A 24,559-nucleotide genomic window follows, 5' to 3' on the forward strand; every position below is an offset into this window, starting at 1 on the left:
AAAATGTAAAAAGGCAAAGAGACATCACAAACTTTCAACAAAGGGATCGGGAAACCTTGAGTGATGCTTGTGAAGGGATCAAATCTTGAGCGGAAGTGTTAAGACCGTCTTGCATTCAATTTTTCCATTTTAAATGAAACAAAACAACAAGCTTAAACAGAAACGAAATAGGATAAACAACATACATTAAATTTTACAACATGATTTATGAAGGGAGAAACAAAGGGATGAATGGTTCTTACCTGTGTAGACACTCAAGCTCCTCGAAGTTCCTCTTGTTCTTCACACGAACGTCTCTTCAACGATCATCGACACTAGCACAAGAATAACCTTGTTATTTTCAAGTATTTCAAGAGTTGGATGAGTGATCTCTAACCCTTGGAAGAGGAAAAGGTAGAGAGATTGCAGAGAAAGTGTAGAGAGGAATTAATTTGTGGAGGCTAGGGTATAATTTTCACCAAAATCAAATCTTGCCCTAAATGGGCTAATAAGATAACTTTATATGGAAAAGAGACCCTTCTCCTTATAAAGTTATCTTATTAACCCCTTCTCCATATAAAGTTATCTTATTAGCCCATTTAGGGCAAGATTTGATTTTGGTGAAAATCATACCCTAACCCCCACTACCCATTCTCTAAGTATTTCCCTTTTTATCCTTGATGTCAATTAATTAACCCCTTATTTAATTAATTGGCACATTAATTAAATAACCACATATTAAATCTAATTTAATATATAGTTAATTAACTAATATATAAACATCACAAGTTTATATATTTCCACATCTCTATCATTTATTAATCAATTAATTAACCATTAATCAATTAAATAACTATATTAAATCATATTTAATATATAGTTAATCAACATATAAATAGCACATACTTATATATATACATCTCTTTAGGAATTCAATTCATATAAATCTAATATTTGAATCTCATTCAAATATATATTTTTTTACATATTTTGAATTATAGATCACATCTATAATTAATTATATATTAATCACATCAATATACAATTTCCTTAATTGATTTGAACAATCTAAATCATTCCTCATTAATAACCTTTCGTGAGCTAACAAGGGAACCTGGTGGACTTACAGATCAAAAGCTTCAACGATATGAGATTAATTGGCTAAACTCATTAACCAAATTGATCAATATTCGTTAATTGTGGGTACATTCCACTAAAACCCACAACTGCACTATTCTCACTATATATATATTTCTATGTCCACCGATATAGACCAATAACAGCAAGTTAGTCCTTCACGAGTGTTCATAACACCAGTTGAGTCAAATTACCGTTTTACCTTTGGGTTACCTCTATATCCTTAAATACCAATGCTCCTCTAATGAACAATGTGTTTATGGTCCAACCATTAAACAGAAATTTCTCTTAGGCCAATGAAAGGGTAGGGCCCTTTGTGCAAGTCCTGGAGACACCACTTAAGAGAACACTCATCTATTTACCCTAAAGTCAGAAAGGAGTGAATTCTATCTTGTATTATCATGTTTCCAGCTCCCTACTCGATCTTGTCCCCAAAATGGTAGGCTTATTGAGTCGGTGAACTGGTCACTCTCACCCATACAAATCAAAGGAAAATTCTTCGTGAACATGAGTAATACACGAAGGATTAAGACTAAGTTGCCTAGGTCATCCTATTGAAATAGAACCTAACTAGTCAACTGGGTTACATCTTATGGCTACTATTTCGTAATTTCGTCTTATGCAAACTCATTACATAGGATGCCCCTACTTGCATGTCATCTACACAAACGTGTTGAATCATTACGTTTGTATCAAATACAAAGTGGGTCGTATCCATAGGCACCAGGATAAAATACCCAACCTTATCTCTATACTATAGACCCTTTAGGCTGAATCTTGAACGTTGATCCCTGTATGTCTCCACATACTGTTCAAGACTCATAAGAAAGCCTTGTATTTTAGTTTATTGGATTTAGGATTATTAAGACAAAATAGAATACAATACAATCAATAACATTTATAAAATAACATCGATAACTCTTTGTTGATGACGGTCAATTAATTACATTTGCTATCTACGAGTTTTAGGGCATAAAACCCAACAAACTTTTACTTGAACTAAAACTTTAGTCAGTGGGATGTACATAGTATCACTATCCGAAGCAACAGGAATGGTAAATAAATACAATAAACTAAGGTATTCATATACCCATTACACATCTTCCACTTGCCTTAGATTACAAAGTGTACATGTCTCACAGAACTAGACTCTCTAGATGACTCTCGAACTCTTGAGCCAAGAGAACCTTTGTAAATGAATCAACAATGTTGTGCTCCGAAGCGATCTTTGTGGCGATCACATCTCCTCATTACACAATCTTCCATATCAAATGATACTTCCTTTCAATATGTTTTCCTCATTTATGGCTACGAGGTTCTTTAAAGTTGGCTATTGTCCCACTGTTGTCACAGTATAAGGTGATAGCCAAGTCCATGTTTGGAACCACTTCTAAATTACTTAGAAACTTCCTGAGCCAAACCGTTTTCTTTGCTGCTTCACAAGCAGCTACATATTTCGCCTCCGTTGTGGAGTCTACAATGCATCCATGCTTGATGCTACGTGATATTACAACTCCCTTGTTCAGGGTAAATATTGATCTTGACGTGGATTTCCTGAATCTTTATCAATTTGAAAATCAGAGTGGTTGTATCCCATAAAAATCAAATCCTTAGATCGATATACTATCTTGTAGTCCCTCATTTTCCTAAGATACTTGAGGATATTCTTAACCGTTGTCTAATGGTCTAACCCTGGGTTGAACTGATACCTATTGACTATTCCTATTGCATAACAAATGTCTGGCCTAGTGTAGAGCATAACATACATTAAGCTGCCTATCGCTGAGGCATAGGGAATACGTCTCATATCCTTAACTTATTGAGGTGTCTTAGGACACTGTTCCTAAGTGAAGCCCGTGCCTGAAAGATAACAAATCCTTCTTAGATTTATACATCAAATATCAAGTCAACATTTTATCGATATAAGTTGTTTGAGACAAAGCCAACGTTTTATTCTTGTGATCCCTAATAATTTGGATCTCAAGTACATATTGTCTCTCCCAAATCTTTCATTTGAAATTAAGCTGCCAACCAATTTTTAATATTAGTAAGGTACCCTACATCATTTCCAATGAGTAGGATATCGTCCACATAAAGTATTATGAAAGCTACTTTACCATTGATGATTTTCTTGTACCACAAAGTTTATCAACATTTTGATCAAAAGAAAAAGATTTGATCGCAGTATCAAATCTAATGTTCTAAGATCTGGACGCCTGCTTCAACTCATAAATGGATCGATTCAGCTTGCAAAGCTTTTTTCTCTGACCTTGGGCTACAAAACCCTTGGGTTGAAACATAAAGATATTCTCTTCAAGATTGTCATTCAGAAAGGTAGTCTTAATATCCATCTTGTCATATCTCATAGTCATAATACGTGGCTATGGATAAGAGGATTCTTATAAACTTAAGCATAGTAACAGAGGAAAAAGTTTCCTTATAATCAACCCCTTCTTTCTAGGTATAACCCTTTGCTACAAGTCTAGCTTTGAAGGTCTGTACCTCCCTAGCAACATCTCTCTTTCTTTTATAGATCTATTTACACCCTATGGGTTTAACCCCTTCAAGTAGATCTACACGTTCCCATAATGAATTGAAGTACATAGACTCCATTTCAAGGTCCATGACTTTGACTCATTGGTCCTTGTCTATATCATTCATTGCATGTTTATAGAACAATGGATCCTTAATGCCAAGTAACGGTCAAGATGTGATATAACCCTCCCACTGCATCGAGGTACTCTCAACGGTTGAGAAGGACAAGACTGACCTGAAGTGTTGGCTTCTTCATTAACTCTTGATGAAGAACCAGCTGCATCAACAACCCTTATTGATTCTTCAGTAGCTTCATTTAATACTAATTTGCCCCTTGGTTTATAATGTCCCATGTGATCTTCCTTTAAGAATATAGCATTTGTCGATATAAACACCTTGCTTTCTTGAAGATTGTAGAATAGACCACCTATTGTTTTCTTAGGGTAACCAACAAGTTGACATAACCTTGAACGAGATTCCAACTTTTTAGGATTTGTCACTAGCACATGTGCAGGACAACCCCATATTCTGAAGTAATGTAAACTCAATTTACGCCCCCTCCATAACTCAAAAGACATTTCAGAAACACTTTTCGAGGGAACATTCTTCAAGATGTGAACTGCAGTCTCTACTGCATACACTGAAAACGAGCTAGGCAATTGAGCATAGCTTATCATAGAAGAACCATGTCTAACAAGGTTCTATTTCTCCTTTCTGATACACCGTTCTGCTGAGGTGTACCAGGTGCTAAGAGTTGGGATTGAATTCCATGTTTTATCATATAGTCTTGGAATTCTAAATCTATGTACTCTCCACCCCAATCAGATCGAAATGTTTTAATTGTTTTACTTAACAGATTTTCAACTTCAGCCTTGTACTCTTTGTACTTTTCAAAGGCTTCAAACTTTTGTCCCATTAGGTATAAGTAATCATACCTCGAATAATCATCTATGAAAGAGATGAAGTATTTGTATATTCCTCGAGCTTTTACATTCATTGGACCACAAGGATCTGAATGTATGAGCTCTAAGGGCTCTTTGGCTCTATAACCTTTTCCACTAAAAGGTCTTTTAGTCACTTTTCATTCAAGACAAGATTCACATGGAGGTAATGAATCATCTTCGAAGTCCAATCTTTACCAGTCTCTCGATCCTTTCATGATTTATGTGACCTAATCTCAAATGCCAAAGATATGTATTATTGTTACTTGGAGAATTTTTTTTCCTTTTAGTCTGAGTATTTGCAGTTTTAAACATCTCATGATTTAAAAGTACTTTTGATTCAGTTGGTCTTAATAAGTGTAAGTTGTCTTCTAGTTTAGCTGAACAAATCGTGACACCATTTTTCTTAATGAATGATTCATTAATTGAAAAAGAAACAAAAAATGATTGCAGAATATGATTGTTTAATTAAATAAGAAATAGATACAAGGTTCCTCTTAATTTTTGGAATATATACAAGTTTTCCAAAAACAGGTATGTATTCCCAAAAAAAACAATTTTACAGCTCCCACTGCAGACTTGAAATGGCATCTCACGTTCCAACCTTGAGCGTTATTTCATCCTCCTTAAGCTATTGGAAGGAACTAATTCCCTGTAAAGAAGAACAAACGTGATTAGTGGCTCCTGAATCAAGTATCCAGACATTATGGTCATTTTCCACTAAACAAGTTTCTAGGACCAGTAAATCAGATTTACCTTCTTTCTCTTTCTTCTTCTCGGCAAGGTACTTGGGGCAATTGTGTTTCCAGTGACCATCCATATTGCAGTAGATGCATTTGCCTTTGTTAGCCACCTTGGCCTCACCCTTGCCTTTCCTAACAGCGGGAGCCTTCCCCTTCCCTCATTTCTTTTTCTGGATCTTCTTAGAACCAGAAGATAATGAAATAGACGTAGTTCTAGATGATGAACCCTTGTGGAACTTCTTGAAATTGACAACATCTCTCCTTCTCTTGGTCCTTTACTTTTCATAAGAGACTGATAAGTTTGTAACTCATTCAGGAGGGTAGTTATGGTGTACTCTATTTTATTCATAATTGTATTGCTGCGAAATTGAAGAAAACTCTTCAGAAGATATTCTAAAATAAAGGATACCTGACTCTGCTCATCGATGACTACACTATTCGTCTCGACGACATTGAAGTAGACCATCTGATCAAGAACATGTTCCCTAACTGGTTGGTTTTCCTTCAGTGCACGTTATAGACGTACTTTAGGGTCTCGTGCCAGATCTGAGAAGACGGTTTGTCAAACATCTCCTGGAGGGATTCCATGATCTAACGTGCAATGATTATGGCCTCCTGTTTCTTGGTAAGAATATCAGATGGACTTGCCAAGATGTAGACTCAAGCCTTGTCATTGATCTTAGTTCAGCAGTCATAAGCATCATTTAATGCTTGGGATGCATTACGAGCGGGGATTGGAGGACATTCCTCCGTTAAGATGAACTGTAAATCATCTATAACTAGAATCATATTTAAGTTATATTTCCACATCGCATAATTTTCTCTGATTAATTTTTCATTCTTAAGCAAGGAAATGATTGTGGATGACATGCTGAAACGAATAAAGAAAAATTGGTCGTATTAGTTATATTTGTCTTAACCCATTACAAAGACAAGTATCCAATCAATTAGCAAAAACAATTAATCAAAGAACCCTAATTAAACTTTGATGTATTTTTTGCAACGATACTTCAATGGTTTAGAGCAATAGCTACTGAAGAGTGATCAGCTACCCTTCTCCTGAATTAAGACAATCGCAGCTAATTACTAGTACTATAATAACTCGTATTCATATAGTTTTTAGCTACAATTATTCAGTCAAGGATTCATTACTAATACCATAATAACTCGTATTCATATGACACGAAGCTGAGCATGAATCTCACTGTGTGAACTCTTAGGGATGTGAGAGCTAAAAATTGATATATCTCATATACCATTTTTCTCCCACTAAAATATTCTACTAATTTTTTAGGGTTTTATTATACTTACTTAAACCCCAGCTAATAAATCTATCTTGGTCCTTAATTTTCTTAATATAACATTTATATTGAATGTTTTAACAATACTTGATTTCATTTATTAAATTCTTTAATAAAATCAATCATCTATTGCATGCTTATAAAATATTTGTCCAATTTACCTTCCAGGTTAGTTTCCAAGTGGACGTGTTCCATTTCCGTCTAGACAGAACGTTCCTTACATAAAAGTTCTTTAGGGCAAATATTTTTATAAATGTAATCTTTTAATGGAATTCATTTTAATCCTATTAAAACAAATTAAAAGATTAACCTATTTCTGATCTTATTAGAAATACTTTCAACATAAGTCTAGGTGAATTAATTTTAAATCATTTTAAAAAAAATTGGACCTATGTTCGCCTACAACTCTTTTATAGATTTTAATCTATCTCATTAAACATATAACACTTATATTTTAACGCCATATTAGAACCTATAATTTGTATCTAATGACGTAAATCGAATATAACAATTATATTTATCTAAGTAGTGTCATGCTCAATGCAAGATTCATTTTCATTGGAAGAAAAATATAACATTTATATTTGTCATCCATGAAAATTAAACATACATATTCATCATTCTACCATATATTATAATATTTATAACAATGTATGATGCATGACCATGCTTAATTAATCATGCAACAAAATAATATAACACTTATATTATGATGCATGAACATGCTAATTTAATCATGCATCCATAAAATAGAACACTTAAATTTAGTCATGATGCATTATGTTTATCCTAAGGTGAGATTTTGAATCTATATGACATACGTTATGTAATATAAATTCAAACATTAATTTAAACATATATCCAAAGCATGATTTTGTTTATAAATAATGTAGTTTAAAAAAATAAGGACAAATATAAGGTACATTCGACACTATTTCCAAAAATACGGTAGCTTAATCATAACCCACATCCATGAGTTGGCAAAAAATCGCTGAACATTGGAAGAACATATTCAGCAATACTATGTTTCCTCAAATAAAATCCACTGTGAAAAACTAGTTGTTAAGCTTAACAATTTGAAAGCGTAAATTGTCGATCCAAACTCCTACAAATCCCCTTTTAGAATAACTAATGTAAGCAAAAAGATTTTGGCAATACTCTGTTTTCTCAAAGAATACACACACACAAAGCCACCGAAGGCTTGCTGTCAATCCCAAACTTTTAGGGAAAAAAATTCCATCAGTTCAAGCCCTAAATTCCCAAATCATGGGGATGATGACAGAAACAAAATTGTAGGAGAGGAATTTGATTTTGATGTTGGTGAAGAGAATCAATAGTTTGGAAGCTAAAATTAGATGGGATTCCAGATGGAGTATTGGACATTGTTGAAGACCATTGCTGATGTGGCTAAATAATGTGCATGGAAAAAAAAATTCAAAACTCCAACATCAACAAAACAAAATCAATAGAGTTTTAAATGACGCGCCGTATGGAAGAAGGCCATTGCTGAAGGCAAAAAAGGGAAGATTGGGAAGATGGTGTTTGAAATATTGGAAGATGAATGAAACGCCATTTTTGGGGATGTTGGAGTTGGAGCCACGGTGAAGATTAAAGAGAAAGGAAATTGGTCAATGATTTGTGAAGAAGAAATTGGGTGGAAATACCCAAATCGTTTACTGCGTACATGGGTTCACTAGCCGATTTGAAAATACTTTTCCTTTTACCCCAATTTCAATTTTTTTTTTTTCCATAATAGAAAATAGTTTTCAATCTACCTTATATTTGTCCTTATTTTTTTTATTAAAAAAATCCTCCAATGCATAATAAATTAAAACATAAAATATTGGATCAAATTTTGGAACCCTAAAAAGTTAATTAAATCAATTTAACTAATTTATATTAATTTAATTAATATAAATAAATAAAATTACACAAAATCAAGAAAAACTGCTGCAAACATAGAATGGAGGTTCGACCCATGACCATCAGACTCCTCGCGCACGTGTGAAGTTCAATGCATTGCAATGTCGTGGATGATTGTCTGTCTCCCCTGGCCTCTAGCGTCACAACACTTTGATAGCAGCGTTGCGACACTGCAGTCCAGAATGCTTTATTTTGCTTCGTTTTGCCTCGAATTTAGATCAAAAACCTCCATTTTCTCACTGATCTCTTCAATAACTCTTGCTCCTCGATTGACATAGACTTGTAGACTCGATAGAAAGACATGAATGTCCAAAAAAAAATGGGCTTTACATTTTAATCCGATTAAAATGTCAAACTAAGTGTCAAAAAAATGTAAACACCCAATATTGCAAACCTTCATTCAAAATGCAGATTATAAACCCATCTTTCTATTTTTATTTCCAAAATATGAAAGAAAATGCATGATACCAATTGAAGGGATCGAATTCTGAGAAGAAGCGTTAGGATCGTCTTGCATTTGGTTTTTCCATTATAAATGAAACAAAATAGCAAGCTTAAACAGAAACGAAATAGGATAAACAACATAAATTAAATCTTACAGCATGCTTTATGAAAGGAGAAACAAAGGGATGAACGGTTCTTACCTTTGTAGACTCCCAAGCTCCTCAAAATTCCTCTGGTTCTTTGCACGAACGTCTTCTCAACGATTACCTACATTACCACAAGAATAACCTTGTTATTTTCTAAGATTTCTAGAGTTGGATAAGTGGTATCCAATCCCTAGAAGAGGACAAGGTAGACAAAGTGTAGACAAAGTGTAGAAAGGAATTAATTTATGGAGATTATGGTATGATTTTCACCAGAATCAAATCTTGGGCTAATAAGATAAATTTACATGGAGAAGGGTTTACCCCTTCTCCATGTATTTTCTTTTTTATCCTTGATGCCAATTAATTAAATAACCACATATAATCTAATTTAATATATAGTGAATTAATTAAAATATAAACATCACATGTTTATATGTTTCCACCTCTCTATTATTTCTTAATCAATTAAGTAACTATATTAAATCATATTTAATATAGAGTTAATCAACAAATAAATATATATTTATATGTATACATCTCTTTAGGAATCCAATTCTTATAAATCTAATATTTGAATATCATTCAAATATATCTCTCATACATAGTTTGAATTATAGATCACATCTATAATTAATTATATATTAATCAAATCAATATACTATTTCCTCAATGGATTTGAACAATTTAAATCATTCCTCATTAATATCCTTTAGTGAGCTAACAAGGGAACTTGATGAACCTATGGATCAGACGCTCCAACAATATGAGATTAATTAGTTAAACTCATTAACCAATGTTAACTATGGGTATACTACACTAAAGTCCCACAACTACACTCTTCTCACTGTAGATATATTTTTGTGTCCATGGATATAGATCAATGATAGCAAGTTGGTTCTTCATGAGTGTTCGTAACACCAATTGGGTCAAATTACCATTTTACCCTTGGATTATCTCTATATCCTTAAGTACTAGTGCTCCTCTAATAAACAACTTGTTCATGGTCCAACCATTAAACAGAAACCGCTCTCGGACCAGTGAGAGGGTAAGGCTCTTTGTTCAAGTCTTGGAGACACTACTTAAGGGAACACCCATATACTTACTCTAAAGTTGGGAATGAGTGAATTTCATCTTGTATTATTATGTTTCCAACTTCCCACTCGATTTTATCCTAAAAAAGGTAGGCTTATTGAGTCGGTGAACTAGTCACTCTCACCCATATAAATCAAAGGACAATCTCTCGTGAACAGGAGTTCATAACACACTCTGGATGAAGGCTAAGTTGCCTAGGTCATCCTATTGAAAATGAAACATATCTAGTCAGTAGTGTTACATCTAGTGGTTACTATTTCGTGGTCCGATCTTATGCAAACTCGTTGCATAGGATATCCCCACTCGCATGTCACCTACACGAACACGTTGGACCATTGCATTTGTATCAAATACAAGGTGGGTCGTATCCATAGTTCCATTAGGATAAGGTACCCAACCTTATCCCTATATTATAGACCCTTAAGGTTGTATCTTGAACATTGATCTATTTATGTCTCCACATACTGTTCAGGATTCCTAAGATAGCCTTGGATGTTAGTTTATTGAATTTAGGGTTATTAAGACAAAATAGATACAACACAACCAATAACATTTATTAAAATAACATCGATAACTCATTGTTGATTACAGTCAATTAATTACATTTACTATCTATGAGTTTTAGGGCTTAAAATCCAACAGCTTGGAAAATATTCGAGAAATTAGTTCAAAACAACCAGAATAACAATTTGCCGAATTGTGCATAAATGGAAATCTTTTATGATGAACTTACATAAGCATCACAGAATGCAACTGACTTTAAGGCGAAACATGGCTTGCTACAAAAGACATACACTGAGGCAAAGACCATCTTGGACAGAATTTCACAAATCATGAAGATTGGGAGGAAAATTGGTTTGGACCATGGTTAAGTTCAAAAAGGGGAAACAATTCATGGACATATAATGATACATCTCAACACTATAAACGGAAGTAGCTACAATGACGAAACTACTGCAAGCTATGTCATTGAACAGAGATCACGCAGAGAATGGCAATTAGTTAGCCTTTGTGAATCAAGTAACTTGTCTAGAATGCATGGCATGCAGTGACACGCTTTTGAGATATACCCGCATAACTCACAATCTGTATGTTTCATCAACAATAACCCATTCTCGAATACTTACAATCCAGGCTAGTGAAACTACCCAAATTTCTCTTGGAGGGAATCAACAGCCATATGGGGACCAACATGGCAATCAGAATATGAATAGAAGTGGACCACCTAGGTTCCACCAAGGATAACAGAGACACCAACAAATGCCAATTCATTGCAGCAACAATCAACTTCATTGTCCCTATTGGAGAGTCTACTCAAAGAGTACATACAAAAGAAGAAAACCCTACTATAAAGTTAGGCATCATCTATGAGGAATTTAGAACTCTAAGTGGGTCAATTTGCAAGGGAACTGAAAAATAGACCATAAGGAACCTTACCAAGCAATAGAGAAGTACCTCAAGTGAGGAACTCAAATAAGGAGCAATGTCACTTAGTGAATTAAAAAGTGGGAACCCATTAATGGAGAATTCCAGAAGAATCACCTCACCAATCAGATCAAATACTGAGGAGATTAATGATTTTTTGGACCAAAAACCTAATAATCAACCAATATAGAATTCGAAAGCACACAACTTGATGCAAGAAAGCCAAAAATGCAAGCGCAAAAAATCATTCGTGAATGCTTCAACCTCAAATGCATCAACAGAGATGCAATCACCCTCTATCCATAGAGGTTAAAGAAAAAGAATGACGAAAGCCAATTTCGACGCTTTTTAGATGTTTTAAAACAGTTGCATATCAACATTTCGTTAGTAGAAGCGTTGGAACAGATGCTGTCATATGTGAAATTTTTTAAAGATATACTCTCTAGGAAAAGAAGGATTGGAAGATTTGAGACAGTAGCTTTGACACAAAAAATGTAGGGACATAATACAAGAGAACATCCCAGTAAAAATGAAAGATCCTAGGAGTTTCACAATTCCTTGCTCCATTGGAGGTGTTGACATAAGGAAATCCCTATGTGATATGGGGGCTAAGATAAGTTTGATGCTCCTATCCATCTTCAAGAAGTTAGGAAAATGAAGATTAGAGGATTTGAGACAGTGGCTTTGACACAAAAAATGTAGGGACATAATACAAAAGAACATCCCAGCAAAGATGAAAGATCCTGGGAGTTTCACCATTCCTTGCTCTATTGGAGGTGTTGACATAAGGAAATCCCTATGTGATATGGGGGTTAAGATAAGTTTGATGCTCCTATCCATCTTCAAGAAGTTAGGAATTGGAGAATTAAGGCCAACTACAATGACATTGCAAATGGCAGATCGTTCTCTAGCGCACTCTGAAGGAATAATTGAAGATGTACTGGTGAAAGTTGATAAATTTATCTTACCCGTAGACTTCATAATCTTGGATTATGAAGCAGATCGAGATGTGCCCATCATTTTGGGTAGAACATTCCTATTCATCGGACGGACACATATTGGCGTACATAAGGGTGAAATAATAATGAGGGTAAATGGACAAGAGGTAAAATTCAACATCATCAAGGCATTGGAATACTCGAATGAAATGAATGCATGTCAAGCAATTGATGCAAAAGACGATTGGCCATGTGAAACAAATCTTGAAGGTGATATTGAAGATGAAGAAACTGAAGTAGACATATAGCTCCCTGACACATGTTATGTGGCGAAAGTAATTCAAAGGAACTTTGTGCCTCTAGACTTAGGTGACCGAGAGAGTAAAGGTAACCCTTCGCTGAATCAGCCTCTTGCATTTGAAATGAAAACTCTTCCCGTTCATTTAAAATATGCCTTTCTCGGTGAAAGAGAAACTTTATCTATTACTATCTTAGCTACGCTTACTCCAGAAAATGAAGAAGCCTTTATGAAAGTTTTGAAGAAATATTGAGCCATCGGATGGACTCTAGGGGAATCAACCTTTCATATTGCATGCACAAGTTAAGGCTCGAAGAAGGAAAAAAGTCTCAATTGAACATCAGCGCAGACTTAACCCTACAATGAAGGAAATGGTGAAAAAGGAAATATCCAAGTGGTTGGATAGGGGAATAATCTTCCCCATTTCTGATAGTAAATGAGTGATTCCAGTCTAGTGTGTGTCAAAAAAAGGAGGAATGACTGTGACCCCAAATTAAAACAATGAATTGGTACCCACTCGAACTGTCACCGAGTGGAGAATATGCATGGATTACAGGAAACTGAATGCATCAACCAAGAAGGACCATTTTCCATTACCATTTATTGATTAGATGCTTGACAGACTAGCAAGAAATGACTTCTTTTGTTTCTTGGATGAATACTCAGGATATAATAGATAATGATAGCACCAAAAGACCAAGAAAAAATGACATTCACATGCCTCTATGAGACATTCGCTTTTCGGCGCATGCCCTTTGGGTTGTGCAATGCACCTAGCACCTCTCAAAGGTGTATGATGACCATTTTTTTTTACTGTCTGGAGGAATCAGTTGAGATATTCATGGATGATTCTCAGTATTTGAAAAATCCTACAAGTTCTGCCTAGCTAACCTCAAGCTAGTACACGAAGGTGTGAAGACACCAACTTAGTATTGAATCGGGAAAAATGTCATCTTATGGTAAATGAAAGGATTGTGCTTGGGCACAAAGTATCTAGATATGACTTAGAAGTTGATAAAGCCAAAATTGAAGTTGTGGAAATATTACCTCCTCTAACAAATGTAAAGACATCGAGAAGTTCCCTAGGTCACATCGGCTTCTATCGTAGATTTGTTAAGGACCTTTCAAAGATAACATGTCCACTTGAAGTAAATAGACCCTTCCTTTTTTACGACAACTGCTTACAGGCATTTGAAACAATGAAGCAAACATTAGCCATAACACTTATCTTAATTGCACTTGATTGGTCTTCCTTTGAATTAATGTGTGGTGTAAATGACTAGGCAATAGGTGTTGCTCTAGTTCATCAAAAAGATAAAATTCTTCACTCCATTGCATATGCAAGCAAAACTATCAATGAAGCACAAGAAAATTATACAACCATTGAGAAAGAATTGTTGGCAATAGTGTTTGCTGTAGAAAAGCTTAGAGTCTATCTATTGAGGTTAAAAGTCATCATTCATACCGACCACTCTACGATCAAATACTTGATGATTAAGAGTGATGAAAAACCTCAATTGATCAAATGGATTTTGTTACTATAGGAGTTTTATATGAAGATTATAGATAGAAAGGGAATTGATAACAAAATAGCTGATCATTTATCCCGACTTGAGAATACTGAAGTTGATCCCATGCAACCAAAAGTCAACACATGCTTTCCTGATGAAATGGTATTAAAGATTGATGACTTCACATATGGTATATGGACATAGTAAATTTCTTGGTATGCATACAATTTCCTAAAGAGTATAATGCGTAATAGAAAAAGAAGTTGATGCACGAGTCAAATTCTATTACTGGGATGAACCTCATTTATACAAGCGCGGACCTAATCACATCTTCAGACAGTGTGTTCCTGAGATTGCTTACTACCACATACGATCCTAATGTCATGAATCACCTTTTGGAGGCCACTTTGGAGGCATTTGTGCAATTTTCGTTTGTCAGTTCAATGGCTTCATAAGGAAGATTTATTTGATAACAAAAGGTCCTGACCATCTTGATTTCGATTTTCCTGAAAAGAAATGTAATTAGGAGTTAAATAGAAGAACTTTTAAACCTACAAAAGAAATTTTTCTTACTGATGCATTGATCATGCCAATGTTTTGTTCTTTTTTTGTATATTTTTCATTTTCATAAGCTTGAAATCTCTATACGTCTAGTACATTCAATTGCAATTTCCTCACTATCCAATAACATTTAGATAAATGTTCATCTTTTTGGTGGCCCAATGTGCTTTATGCTCCAGCTCTAATGGAAAATGACAGGCTTTTCCAAATATCAATGCATAAGAAAACATCCCAATAGGTGTCTTATATGCGGATCGGTAGGCCCAAAGTGCTTTATCTAACTTCTATGCCCAGTCCTTGTGCGTTGTATTGACAACTTTCTCAAGAATAGTATTGATCTTGCAATTGGAAATTTTAGTTTGCTCATTTGTCTACCAGTGATATGTCATCCCCACTCTGTGATGTTCACTATACTTTATCAGTAATTTTTTGATGATACGATTAATGAAGTGCGTACCTTCATCTCTTATGGCTGGGGGGTGCCAAAGCGCATCAAGATGTGCTTTTGAAGAAATTTAGATATAGTCTTCGCATCATTGGTGGCACGGGAGATTTATTCAACCCATTTTGACACATAATCCACGACAACCAGAATGTAGCTATGGCCTTATAAAGGTAGGAATGGGCCCATGAGTCTATGTCTCATATGTCAAATGGCTCAACTTCCAAGGTTGCAGTCAGTGGCATTTCATTTCTCCTTGAGATATTATCGATGTGTTGGCAACTGTCGCATTTCATCACAAATTCTCTGGCATCCTTGAACAATGTGGGCCAGTAATACCCACAATAAAGGACCTTCACAGTCGTTCGTTCCCCTCTAAAGTGGCCTCCAAAAGGCGATTCATGACATTAGAATAGCATGCAGTAGTATGAAGTCTCAAGAACACTGCCTGAAGATATGGTCAGGGTCTCGCTTGTATAGATGAAGCTCATCCCAGTAATAGAATTTATACTCGTGCATCAGCTTCTTTTTCTGTTGCACATTATACTCTTTAAGAAATTGTTAACAAACCAACAAATTTACTATCCGCATACCATGGTGTAAAGTCATCAATCTTCAACACTGTTTCATTAGGAAAGCATGCGTTGACTTTTGGTTGCATGCGATCAACTTCAGTATTCTCAAGACGGGATAAATGATTAGCTACTTTTAGAGATGTCCAAAAAAACCAGGGACCTGCCCCGAACGGGGTGGCGAATCCTCGAATACACAGGGAATGGGGGAGGGAGTGGGGATTTTTTTCCCCATTTGCAATTCGGGGACGGGGAGAGAAATATATTCCCCAACCCCGCCCTATGTCCCCACCCCACTTCGACTTTTGTATATAAATTATACATTCATAATATATATGTATATATATATATATATATATATTGTCGACTTTGTTAGGATAGTTATGGAGGTTTTAATTATTTACGTTAAGACTTTATTACTTTAATTCTTTAGATGTAATATTTAAGACATGATATTTTAATTGTTAAATTTTAATTTGTAAAAATTATGAGAATTTAGCATTGTAATTATATCTTTTTAAATTGAATGTGTACTATTGTTTTTGTTACCAAAATCGATAATATTTTATTTAAATGAAAATTATATTGGATATGTTTAAAGAATTGTTAAAAATATATATTTAATTGAAATTTTAAAAAAAAAATTGTTAGAAAAAAATGATGACCGAAAAACTTTTCGGGGAACCCTGCCTCGTTCCCAACAGGGAAATTCGCGGGGACGGCCGCCGCCCCGCCTCCTGGACATCTCTAGCTACTTTGTTCTCAGTTCCCTTTCTATCTACAACCTCCATATAAAACTCCTCTAGTAACAAAATTCATCTGATCAGTCGGGGTTTTTCATCTTTCTTAGTCATTAAGTATTTGATCGTAGAGTGGTTGGTATGAATGATGTATTTTGACCCGAATAAGTAGGCTCTGAACTTTACTACAGAAAAATTTTAGTGGTTGTGTAATTTTTCTTATGCTTTATTGAGAGTTTTGTTGACATATGCAATGGGGTGAATAATTTTATCTTTGCGCTGAATTAGAGCAACACCCATCACACAATCACTTGCATCACACATTAATTCGAAAGGAAGTAACTAATCAAGTGCGATTAAGATAGGTGTTGTGATTAATGTTTGCTTCAATGTTTCAACGTCTTGTAAACAGTTATCGTAAAAAAACAAAGGATCTATTTACTTCAAGTAACATGCTCAGCAGGCACACTATCTTTAAAAGTCCTTAACGAATCTGCGATAGAAGCCTTCATGACCTAGGAAACTTTTCAATGTTTTCACATTTGTTGGAGAAGTTGATTTTTCCACGGCTTCAATTTTGACTTTATCAACCTTTAAGCTATATTTAGATACCTTGTGCCCGAGTACAATCCCATCATTTATCATAAAATGGCATTTTTCCTAATTGAGTATGAAGTTGGTATCTTCACACCTTCATAGTACTAGCTAGAGGTTAGCTAGGTAGAACTAGTAGGTTTTCCAGTACTGAGAAATGATCCATGAATATCTCAACTGATTCCTCCATTCAGAAAAATGGTCATCATGCACGTTTGGTTCCAAACGCATTGCACAGCCCAAAGGGCATGCATCGAAAGGCGAATGTTCCATAGGGGCATGTGAATGTTATTTTTCTTGGTCTTCCAGTGCTATCATTATTTGGTTATATCCCGAATATCCATTCAAGAAATAAAAAATGTTATTTCCTGCTAGTCTGTCAAGCATCTGATCAATAAATGGTAATGGAAAATGGCCATTCTTGGTTGATGCATTCAGTTTCTTGTAATCCATGCATATTCTCCACCCAGTGACAGTTCAAGTGGGTATCAATTCATTGTTTTGATTTGAGATCACAATAATTCCTTCTTTCTTTGGCACACACTAGACTGGACTCACCATTTATTTTAAAAAATGGGGAAGATTATTCTCACGTTCAACCCCTTGATTATGTCCTTTTTCATCACTTCCTTTATCATAGTGTTAGGTCTACGCTAATATTTAATTGAGCCCTCTTTTTCTTCTTTGAGCCTTACCTTGTGCATGCAAGATGAAGGGTCGATTCCCTTATGTCTGCGAAAGTACATCTGATGGACTAGATGTATTTCTTCAAAACTTTCAGAAGAGCTTCTTTGTTATCTGGAGTAAGCGTAGCTGAGACAATAACAGGCAAAATTTCTCCTTCATCGAGAAAAACATATTTTAAATGAGCGGGAAGAATTTTCATTTCCAATGCAGGAGGCTGCTCGAGTGAAGGTTTAACCTTACTCTCTCAGTCACCTAAGTCTAGAGGCTCAAAGTTCCTCTGAATTATTTTCATCGCATAACATGTGTTAGGAGTTGTATGTCCACTTCACTTTCTTCATCTTCAATATCACTCTCAAGATCATTTTCACATGGCCAATCTTCTTCTGCTTCAATTTCTTAACATGTGTCTATTTCATCCAGGTATTCTAATGCCTTAAGGATGTCGAATTTTACCTTTTGTCTATTTACCCTCATTGTTATTTCGCCCTTATGTACGTCAATCTACATCTGCCCAATGGATAGGAATTGTTTGCCCAAAATGATGGGCACGTCTCGATTTGCTTCATAATCCAAGATTATGAAGTCTGTGGGCAAGATAAATTTATCAACTTTCACCAATACATCTTTAATTCCTTCAGGGTGTGCTAAAGAATGATCTGCCATTTGCAATGTCACTATAGTTGGACTTACTTCTCCAATTTCTAACTTCTTGAAGACGGATAGGGGCATCAAATTTATGTTGGCCTCCAGATCACATAAGGCTTTCCCTATGTCAATGCCTCAAATGGAGCAAGGAATGATGAAACTCTCAAGATTATGGCGTTACATTCCTATGTCAAAGTCATTATCTCAAATCCTTCAATCCTTCTTTTCCTAAAGAGTATATCTTTAAAAAAAATCACATATGGCGGCATCTGTTCTAATGCTTCTACCAACGGATTGTTGATATGCAATTGTTTTAAAACATCTAAGAAGTGCTGAAATTCGCTTTTGTCATCCTTTTTCTTCAACCTCTATGGATAGGGGTGATCACATCTCTGCTGATGTACTTAAGGTTGAAGCATTTGCAGATGATTCTTTGTGCTCACTTTCTTGGCTTTCTTGCATCGAGTTATGCACTTTCGAATTCTGTATTGGTTGATTATTGGGTTATTGGTCAGAAAAAATCGTTAATCTTCTCAGTTGTTGATCTGATTGGTGAGTTGTTTCTTTTAGAATTCTCCATTAATGGCTTGGCACTTCTCTATGTCATCACGTGACATTTCTTCTTACCTGAGTTCCCCGCATAGCGCGGTACTTCTCTATTGCTTGGTAAAGTTCCTTGTGGTCTATTTTTCAGTTTCCCTACAAGTTAACCCATTTAGAGTTTTAGATACCTTATCAATGATGCCTGACTTTGTAGTAGAGCTTTGTTCTTTTATATGTACTCTTTGAGTAGACTCTCCAATAGGGATGATGAAGTTGATGGCTATTGTGATGAACTTCACATTTGTTGGTGTCTCTGTTGTCCTTGGTGGAACCTAGTTGGTCCACTTCTATTCATATTCTAATTGCCATGTTGTTTCGCATGTGGCTGTTGATTCCCTCCTCCCTCAAGAGTAATTTGGGTGGTTTCTTCAGCCTGGATTGTAAGTATTCGAGAACGGGTTGTTCTTAAAGAAGTATATGGATTATGGGTTATGAGGGCACATCTCAAAAGTGTGTGGTTCACTGTATACCATGCATTCTAGGCCAGTTACTTGATTCATAGAGCCTAATTGATTACCATTCTTTGCACCATCTTTGTTCATTGACATATCTTAGAGAGTTTAATCATTGTAGTCACTTACGTTTGTAGTGCTGCGATAATGTCATTATCCGTTCTCGAATTGTTTCCCCTTGTTGAACTTGACCGTGATCCGAACCCATTGTCTTCCCAATCTTCATGGTTTTGTGAAAGTAGGTCCAAGATGGCCTTTGCCTTAGTGTATGTCTTTTGTTGCAAGCCACCTTTCGCCCAAAGTCAACTGTGGTCTGTGATGCTTCTATAAGTCCATAATAAAATATTTGAATTTGTATGCAATCCGACAAACTGTTATGCGAGCACCATTTAACTAATTTCTTGAATCTCTTCTAAGTATCACTCAAAGTTTCTCGATCCTTTTGTTGAAAATTGGCGATGTCTCTTCGCCTCTTTGCATTTTCCATTGGATGGAAGAACTTATTCATGAATTTAGCCACCATCTATTCCCATGAAGTGATTTTGCTTGGGTCTAATACATATACCCATTGTTTTGCTTCATCTTTCAGAGGGAATGGAAACAAGAACAATCGAATTTGATCAGTTGTGACATTTGGAATCACAAAAATGTTGCAAATTCCAATGAAGCTCTTTAAGGCACCTCCAAACTATCTGATTATTTGGATCATCTGCAGCATTATTGATTTCATTTTAAATTAGGTATCTTCAACTAATGGTCACACGATGCCTAGTGAAAAGTCATATAGGTTAGGTGAAGTTTAATGTCTGATTGGTCGGTTGCGATCATTTGAAAGAAGTATGGGACTGGAAGGTGCCAATGCGCTATTCACCACGTTGTTGATCACATTTGGTGCTATAGGGTTGTTTTGTTGATCTCCCATTACTGAGCTTTGTTTCTCTGTTATCTCTTCCAGTTTGTTGTTATGCGTCTATAGAAAGTCTGTTCGATCTCAGGGTCATATACTGGTTTAGGTGTTGTGCCTTTACTCATATAATTTTTTGCACCACTTTTCAGAAAAGGATGCAATAAACCTAAAATCGAGATCCTAGGAAAATCGAAAACAAAAATTTTAGCACAAATCAGTTATCATAGTCCTCGACAACGGCGCCAAAATTTTTTGTGCTCTTGAATGGTGCGATGAATGATAGCCTTATATCGTGCTTTGAATCCTAAATGAGATGAATAGTTTACTTTAAAGCAATGTTTTCCTATGTAGATCCGGGTGAAAGTCTAAACATAGTAGTCTCAAAGAGGTCCGAGGTCGAACATAAGGATATACAACTAAAGTGCGATGAAATGATTGTTTGATCTTAATGCAATTTACTATTTTCAATTATGCAATGAAAAATATTGTTTTCTAACTAATGAATCGCTTACAGGTATGGTGGAGTGGATGATGATGAGTGTGTGAATGGTGATGCGTCGAATGATGGTGAATGTGTGATGACAATTACAATCACTATATGAAGCAACACGCATTAAAAATAGAGAAAATATCAATAACTGATAGGGTTTGAGAAAGGTCCACTAACATTTTCCTAAGGTGCATAAGTCATGCATTCATGCTATAAACTCATAAAGTAATAAACTTCACCTCTAAGTGTTTTTAGCCACAATGTTCTATCTCTAGATTGATCTCTTCTATGTGTTCAAGGTTGCAGCTTTTGCTTCTTTGGCCATTTTTACTTCATTTCATTCAAATCCTACGTTCAACAATGACCAATTTTATAATTTCCAAGATTATGAGTTTTGTAAACATATGAACACATAGTAGAATTATTTGTTATGAATTTCATATCAACTTAACACATTTTCCTCTAAATTTTTCTAATTATTCTAAAGAAAAAGATACAATAACTATGCACGTACCTCTCATTTGAACCTAGGAGCAATCAAGGTGAAAGTAAGAAAGATTTCAATACGGGTTATAATTCAATATCTAGGAGCAACCAAGTACATAACTTAAATGTTCCAATTGCAATGGATGCATTAGAATGAAGTTCAAGTTGGTTTGTGCGATAACATGATAGGGGCCACTCCAACTATATTGGAATCATATGATTTAAAAGACGATACTTCTGCATGGGAGCCAGTTGAGATGAATAGTGAATCGTATGACATCCTACAACAAACAAATATTTTAACAGAAGATCAGAAAGGAGAAGGCAGAGTTAAATATGTCTCAGCTAGCCAAAAGTTGAAAGGAAAAAAACTTGATTTGACAATTAAGTAAATCCAAACATTATAAAACCCAATGATTTTGATGGATATTGAATGGTGAATCCATATAATCAACATCCAAGCATCCTTAAAATCTACCTTCGCCCCAATCACATAATCAACCAACCGACATTCTTCGTGCCAGTCAAATGTACGCTTCTCCTCGAGACATTGTTGATATAGGGGCATTTTGCAACTAACTGTCATTGCAAACACGCATAAATATATTAATAATAAACCGGTCTAACTACCAATTAATGGGGTATATATTAGTAGTGTGAATGTACAAACCATGAACACTGTGTTTATAGTTGTGAAAGTTATTTGCACAAGAAAGTTTAGTCGCCTTAATCTTTAAGCGAATAAATAAAAACAGAGCATCCAAATGCTAAATGCGAACAAAATACATTTGTCATTATTGTCAAAATCAATTAACTGCCATCATAAAATAATAATAATAATAATAATAAGTATAGTAACACCTTGTTTGTCAACCACCTGTGACATAATCGTGTCTCATAACTCATTGTCTGTATGTTTGTGTGATATCCAAACTTTAAGTATGTCTAATTCACTTTTTGGTATTCATGCATCTGATTGTAAATGACTAGATCACATTGGGAATTATCTTTTGAAGTCTTCGGCCTGGAGTACAGATGTAAACACTTGCATGCTTTTACATGCGGGACAGACATATGGACATATACATGATGAAGGTGCAATCTCTGTTACGCCTGAATCCATATGACACTTAACTGAGGTACTAACATAAGGCAATCAAGGTCAGAAGCAGTTGCTTTAATCAAACCACAGTTTTTGTTCGACCTCAATTTGAACTTCACTGTCCAAGATCGTGATGGTTGTTCCACCTCATTTTGAACTTCACTGTGATTTTCCTTCAGCATCTTCAACCAAGAAGGTGTACTCATTGTGTCCACATCGTGATCTTGAACATCCTTATGCTCATTTTGCATATCATTCTTCATCAAGTCGTCAAATTCTGGAACTTTTTCTTCGTTGGCCTGCTGAGTATCAACATGATTTAGTAGTTAAAAATAATAATGTTAACTACTTCTGTTTTTCTAAGAATCACATACCTGTTTTTCTATTCCAAGTTGTTTTATTATGGTCGATAGTATCAGTTTCAGTTCCTTAAGTTCCTTCTAGACCATTATGACACAATCCTCAAGGTTCTTAACAGACTTTTTCATTTTTTATTTCGACTTTTGTTTTCGCTTCATTAGCGGGTATGAGGTAGAGGTGTCTCACCCTTAATAACATCAAACTCAAAGGATGGAGTTCCACCCATTGAAATCTTCTCATCTTGTGTCATGTCAAGAAGCATTTTAATTTTCAACTAGATAAAAAAGGAGAAGGTAAGTACAAGAAACATAGTAAATTAATATAAACAGTAATATTTGCTTACCTTAGTTGAGTCAAAAACTTGGTCGTGTATAAAATGAGATGAGGATGACTTGTCACAAGACCACCTAAGCATGCGAGGGATGGCATTGGAATTTATTTTGTTTGCAAGACAACTGCATATGGTTGATATGGACTTATACGCTCAAACCTATTATAGAGAGTAATAACACAAATAATTTTTTTGAAGTTTTGAATATAAAAATATTAGTAATATATTTAACATACCTACAATGCATATGGAAATCCCACGATAGATCAGTCTTTAGTGGCCTTTCCCAACTCCCAAAAACATGTTCTACCCAATCTAAATCACCTAAAGTAGATATAAAATTGCATTGGGATTATGTGTTCCAAGTTTGGATGTCGGAACATAGTTGCAAGCGAGATAGTTATGCAAGATAAATAAAAAATAAAAAAATAAAAAAATAAAAATAAAAATACCCAGCAAACTCCCTATATCACCTAAAATGCATATTTACATCACTTAAAACATATAAATATGTGTCATAATGAGTTAGAATGGGCTATTGGCAAGTTTTTGGTGTGGTCGCAAGTTTTATGTTGGAAGATAGGTGTGAGTCTTAGAAGACACAAAACAACACCTAAATGTGAATGTGGAGCATATAAATGCAAAGCAACTTCTGTTTTTGCAAAATAAAACCAACCAACAACAGTATTCTCAAGAATCAAAACAAAAGGAACTCAACTCTTGTATTTTGGAAGCCAAGATAAATTTAGATAATGAGAAGACCTAAGCAAATCAACAAAAATCAAAGCAAAAATCAGTCAAACCAGTAAATAATCCAAATGTTAGAAATTTTCTCCTAAATCCAAATAAAGGTTTAAGTTCCTTACGATGGTTGAAGGGTCACAAGTCTTAGTCGCCGTTCTTGGTCTTTGGTCATAATCGTCACTCTTAAGCTTCGATCTTAGACACCGGTCTTAGTCGCCGATCAAAGTGTCGCCAGCCTTATTCGCCGTTCAAAGCCATGGCCACCGAGGAGTAGCCACCGCACAAGGGAGAAAGTGAAAACGACAAGCTAAAGAAACAACAAATTTAAGCTTTTAGGGTTTTTTAATTTAAGGGCAATTTCGAGCTTTTAGGAAATTTTAATTGTACAACTATCTAATTGTCAATTTTCTTGTGGCCATCATCTGTATTC

At 35.1% G+C, this 24,559-nt stretch overlaps 1 protein-coding gene and 1 long non-coding RNA gene across 2 annotated transcripts; one reads left to right on the top strand and one right to left on the bottom strand.

Moving 5' to 3' along the window:
- Positions 1-12,399: 12,399 nt before the first annotated feature.
- Positions 12,400-12,912, top strand: LOC120067449 (uncharacterized). Its single transcript, XM_039019009.1, has one exon. The coding sequence runs from the start codon at positions 12,400-12,402 to the stop codon at positions 12,910-12,912; it is 513 nt and encodes a 170-aa protein (XP_038874937.1).
- A 9,396-nt stretch (positions 12,913-22,308) lies between these two features.
- Positions 22,309-23,611, bottom strand: LOC120092799 (uncharacterized). The gene is made up of 2 exons (XR_005486163.2): positions 23,398-23,611; positions 22,309-23,328 (listed from the first exon to the last, which is right to left on the bottom strand). It is a non-coding gene; the product is annotated as an uncharacterized LOC120092799 (long non-coding RNA).
- Positions 23,612-24,559: the final 948 nt, after the last annotated feature.

This window comes from Benincasa hispida, chromosome 12 (genome assembly GCF_027475165.1).
Source record: "Benincasa hispida cultivar pf3 chromosome 12, pf3_genome.v1.1, whole genome shotgun sequence".
NCBI lineage: Eukaryota > Viridiplantae > Streptophyta > Magnoliopsida > Cucurbitales > Cucurbitaceae > Benincasa > Benincasa hispida.

What these genes read in the sequence shown, in the direction of transcription:
- LOC120067449 (XM_039019009.1), top strand. Translation starts at nt 12,400, where the DNA reads ATGAAAGATCCTGGGAGTTTCACCATTCCTTGCTCTATTGGAGGTGTT.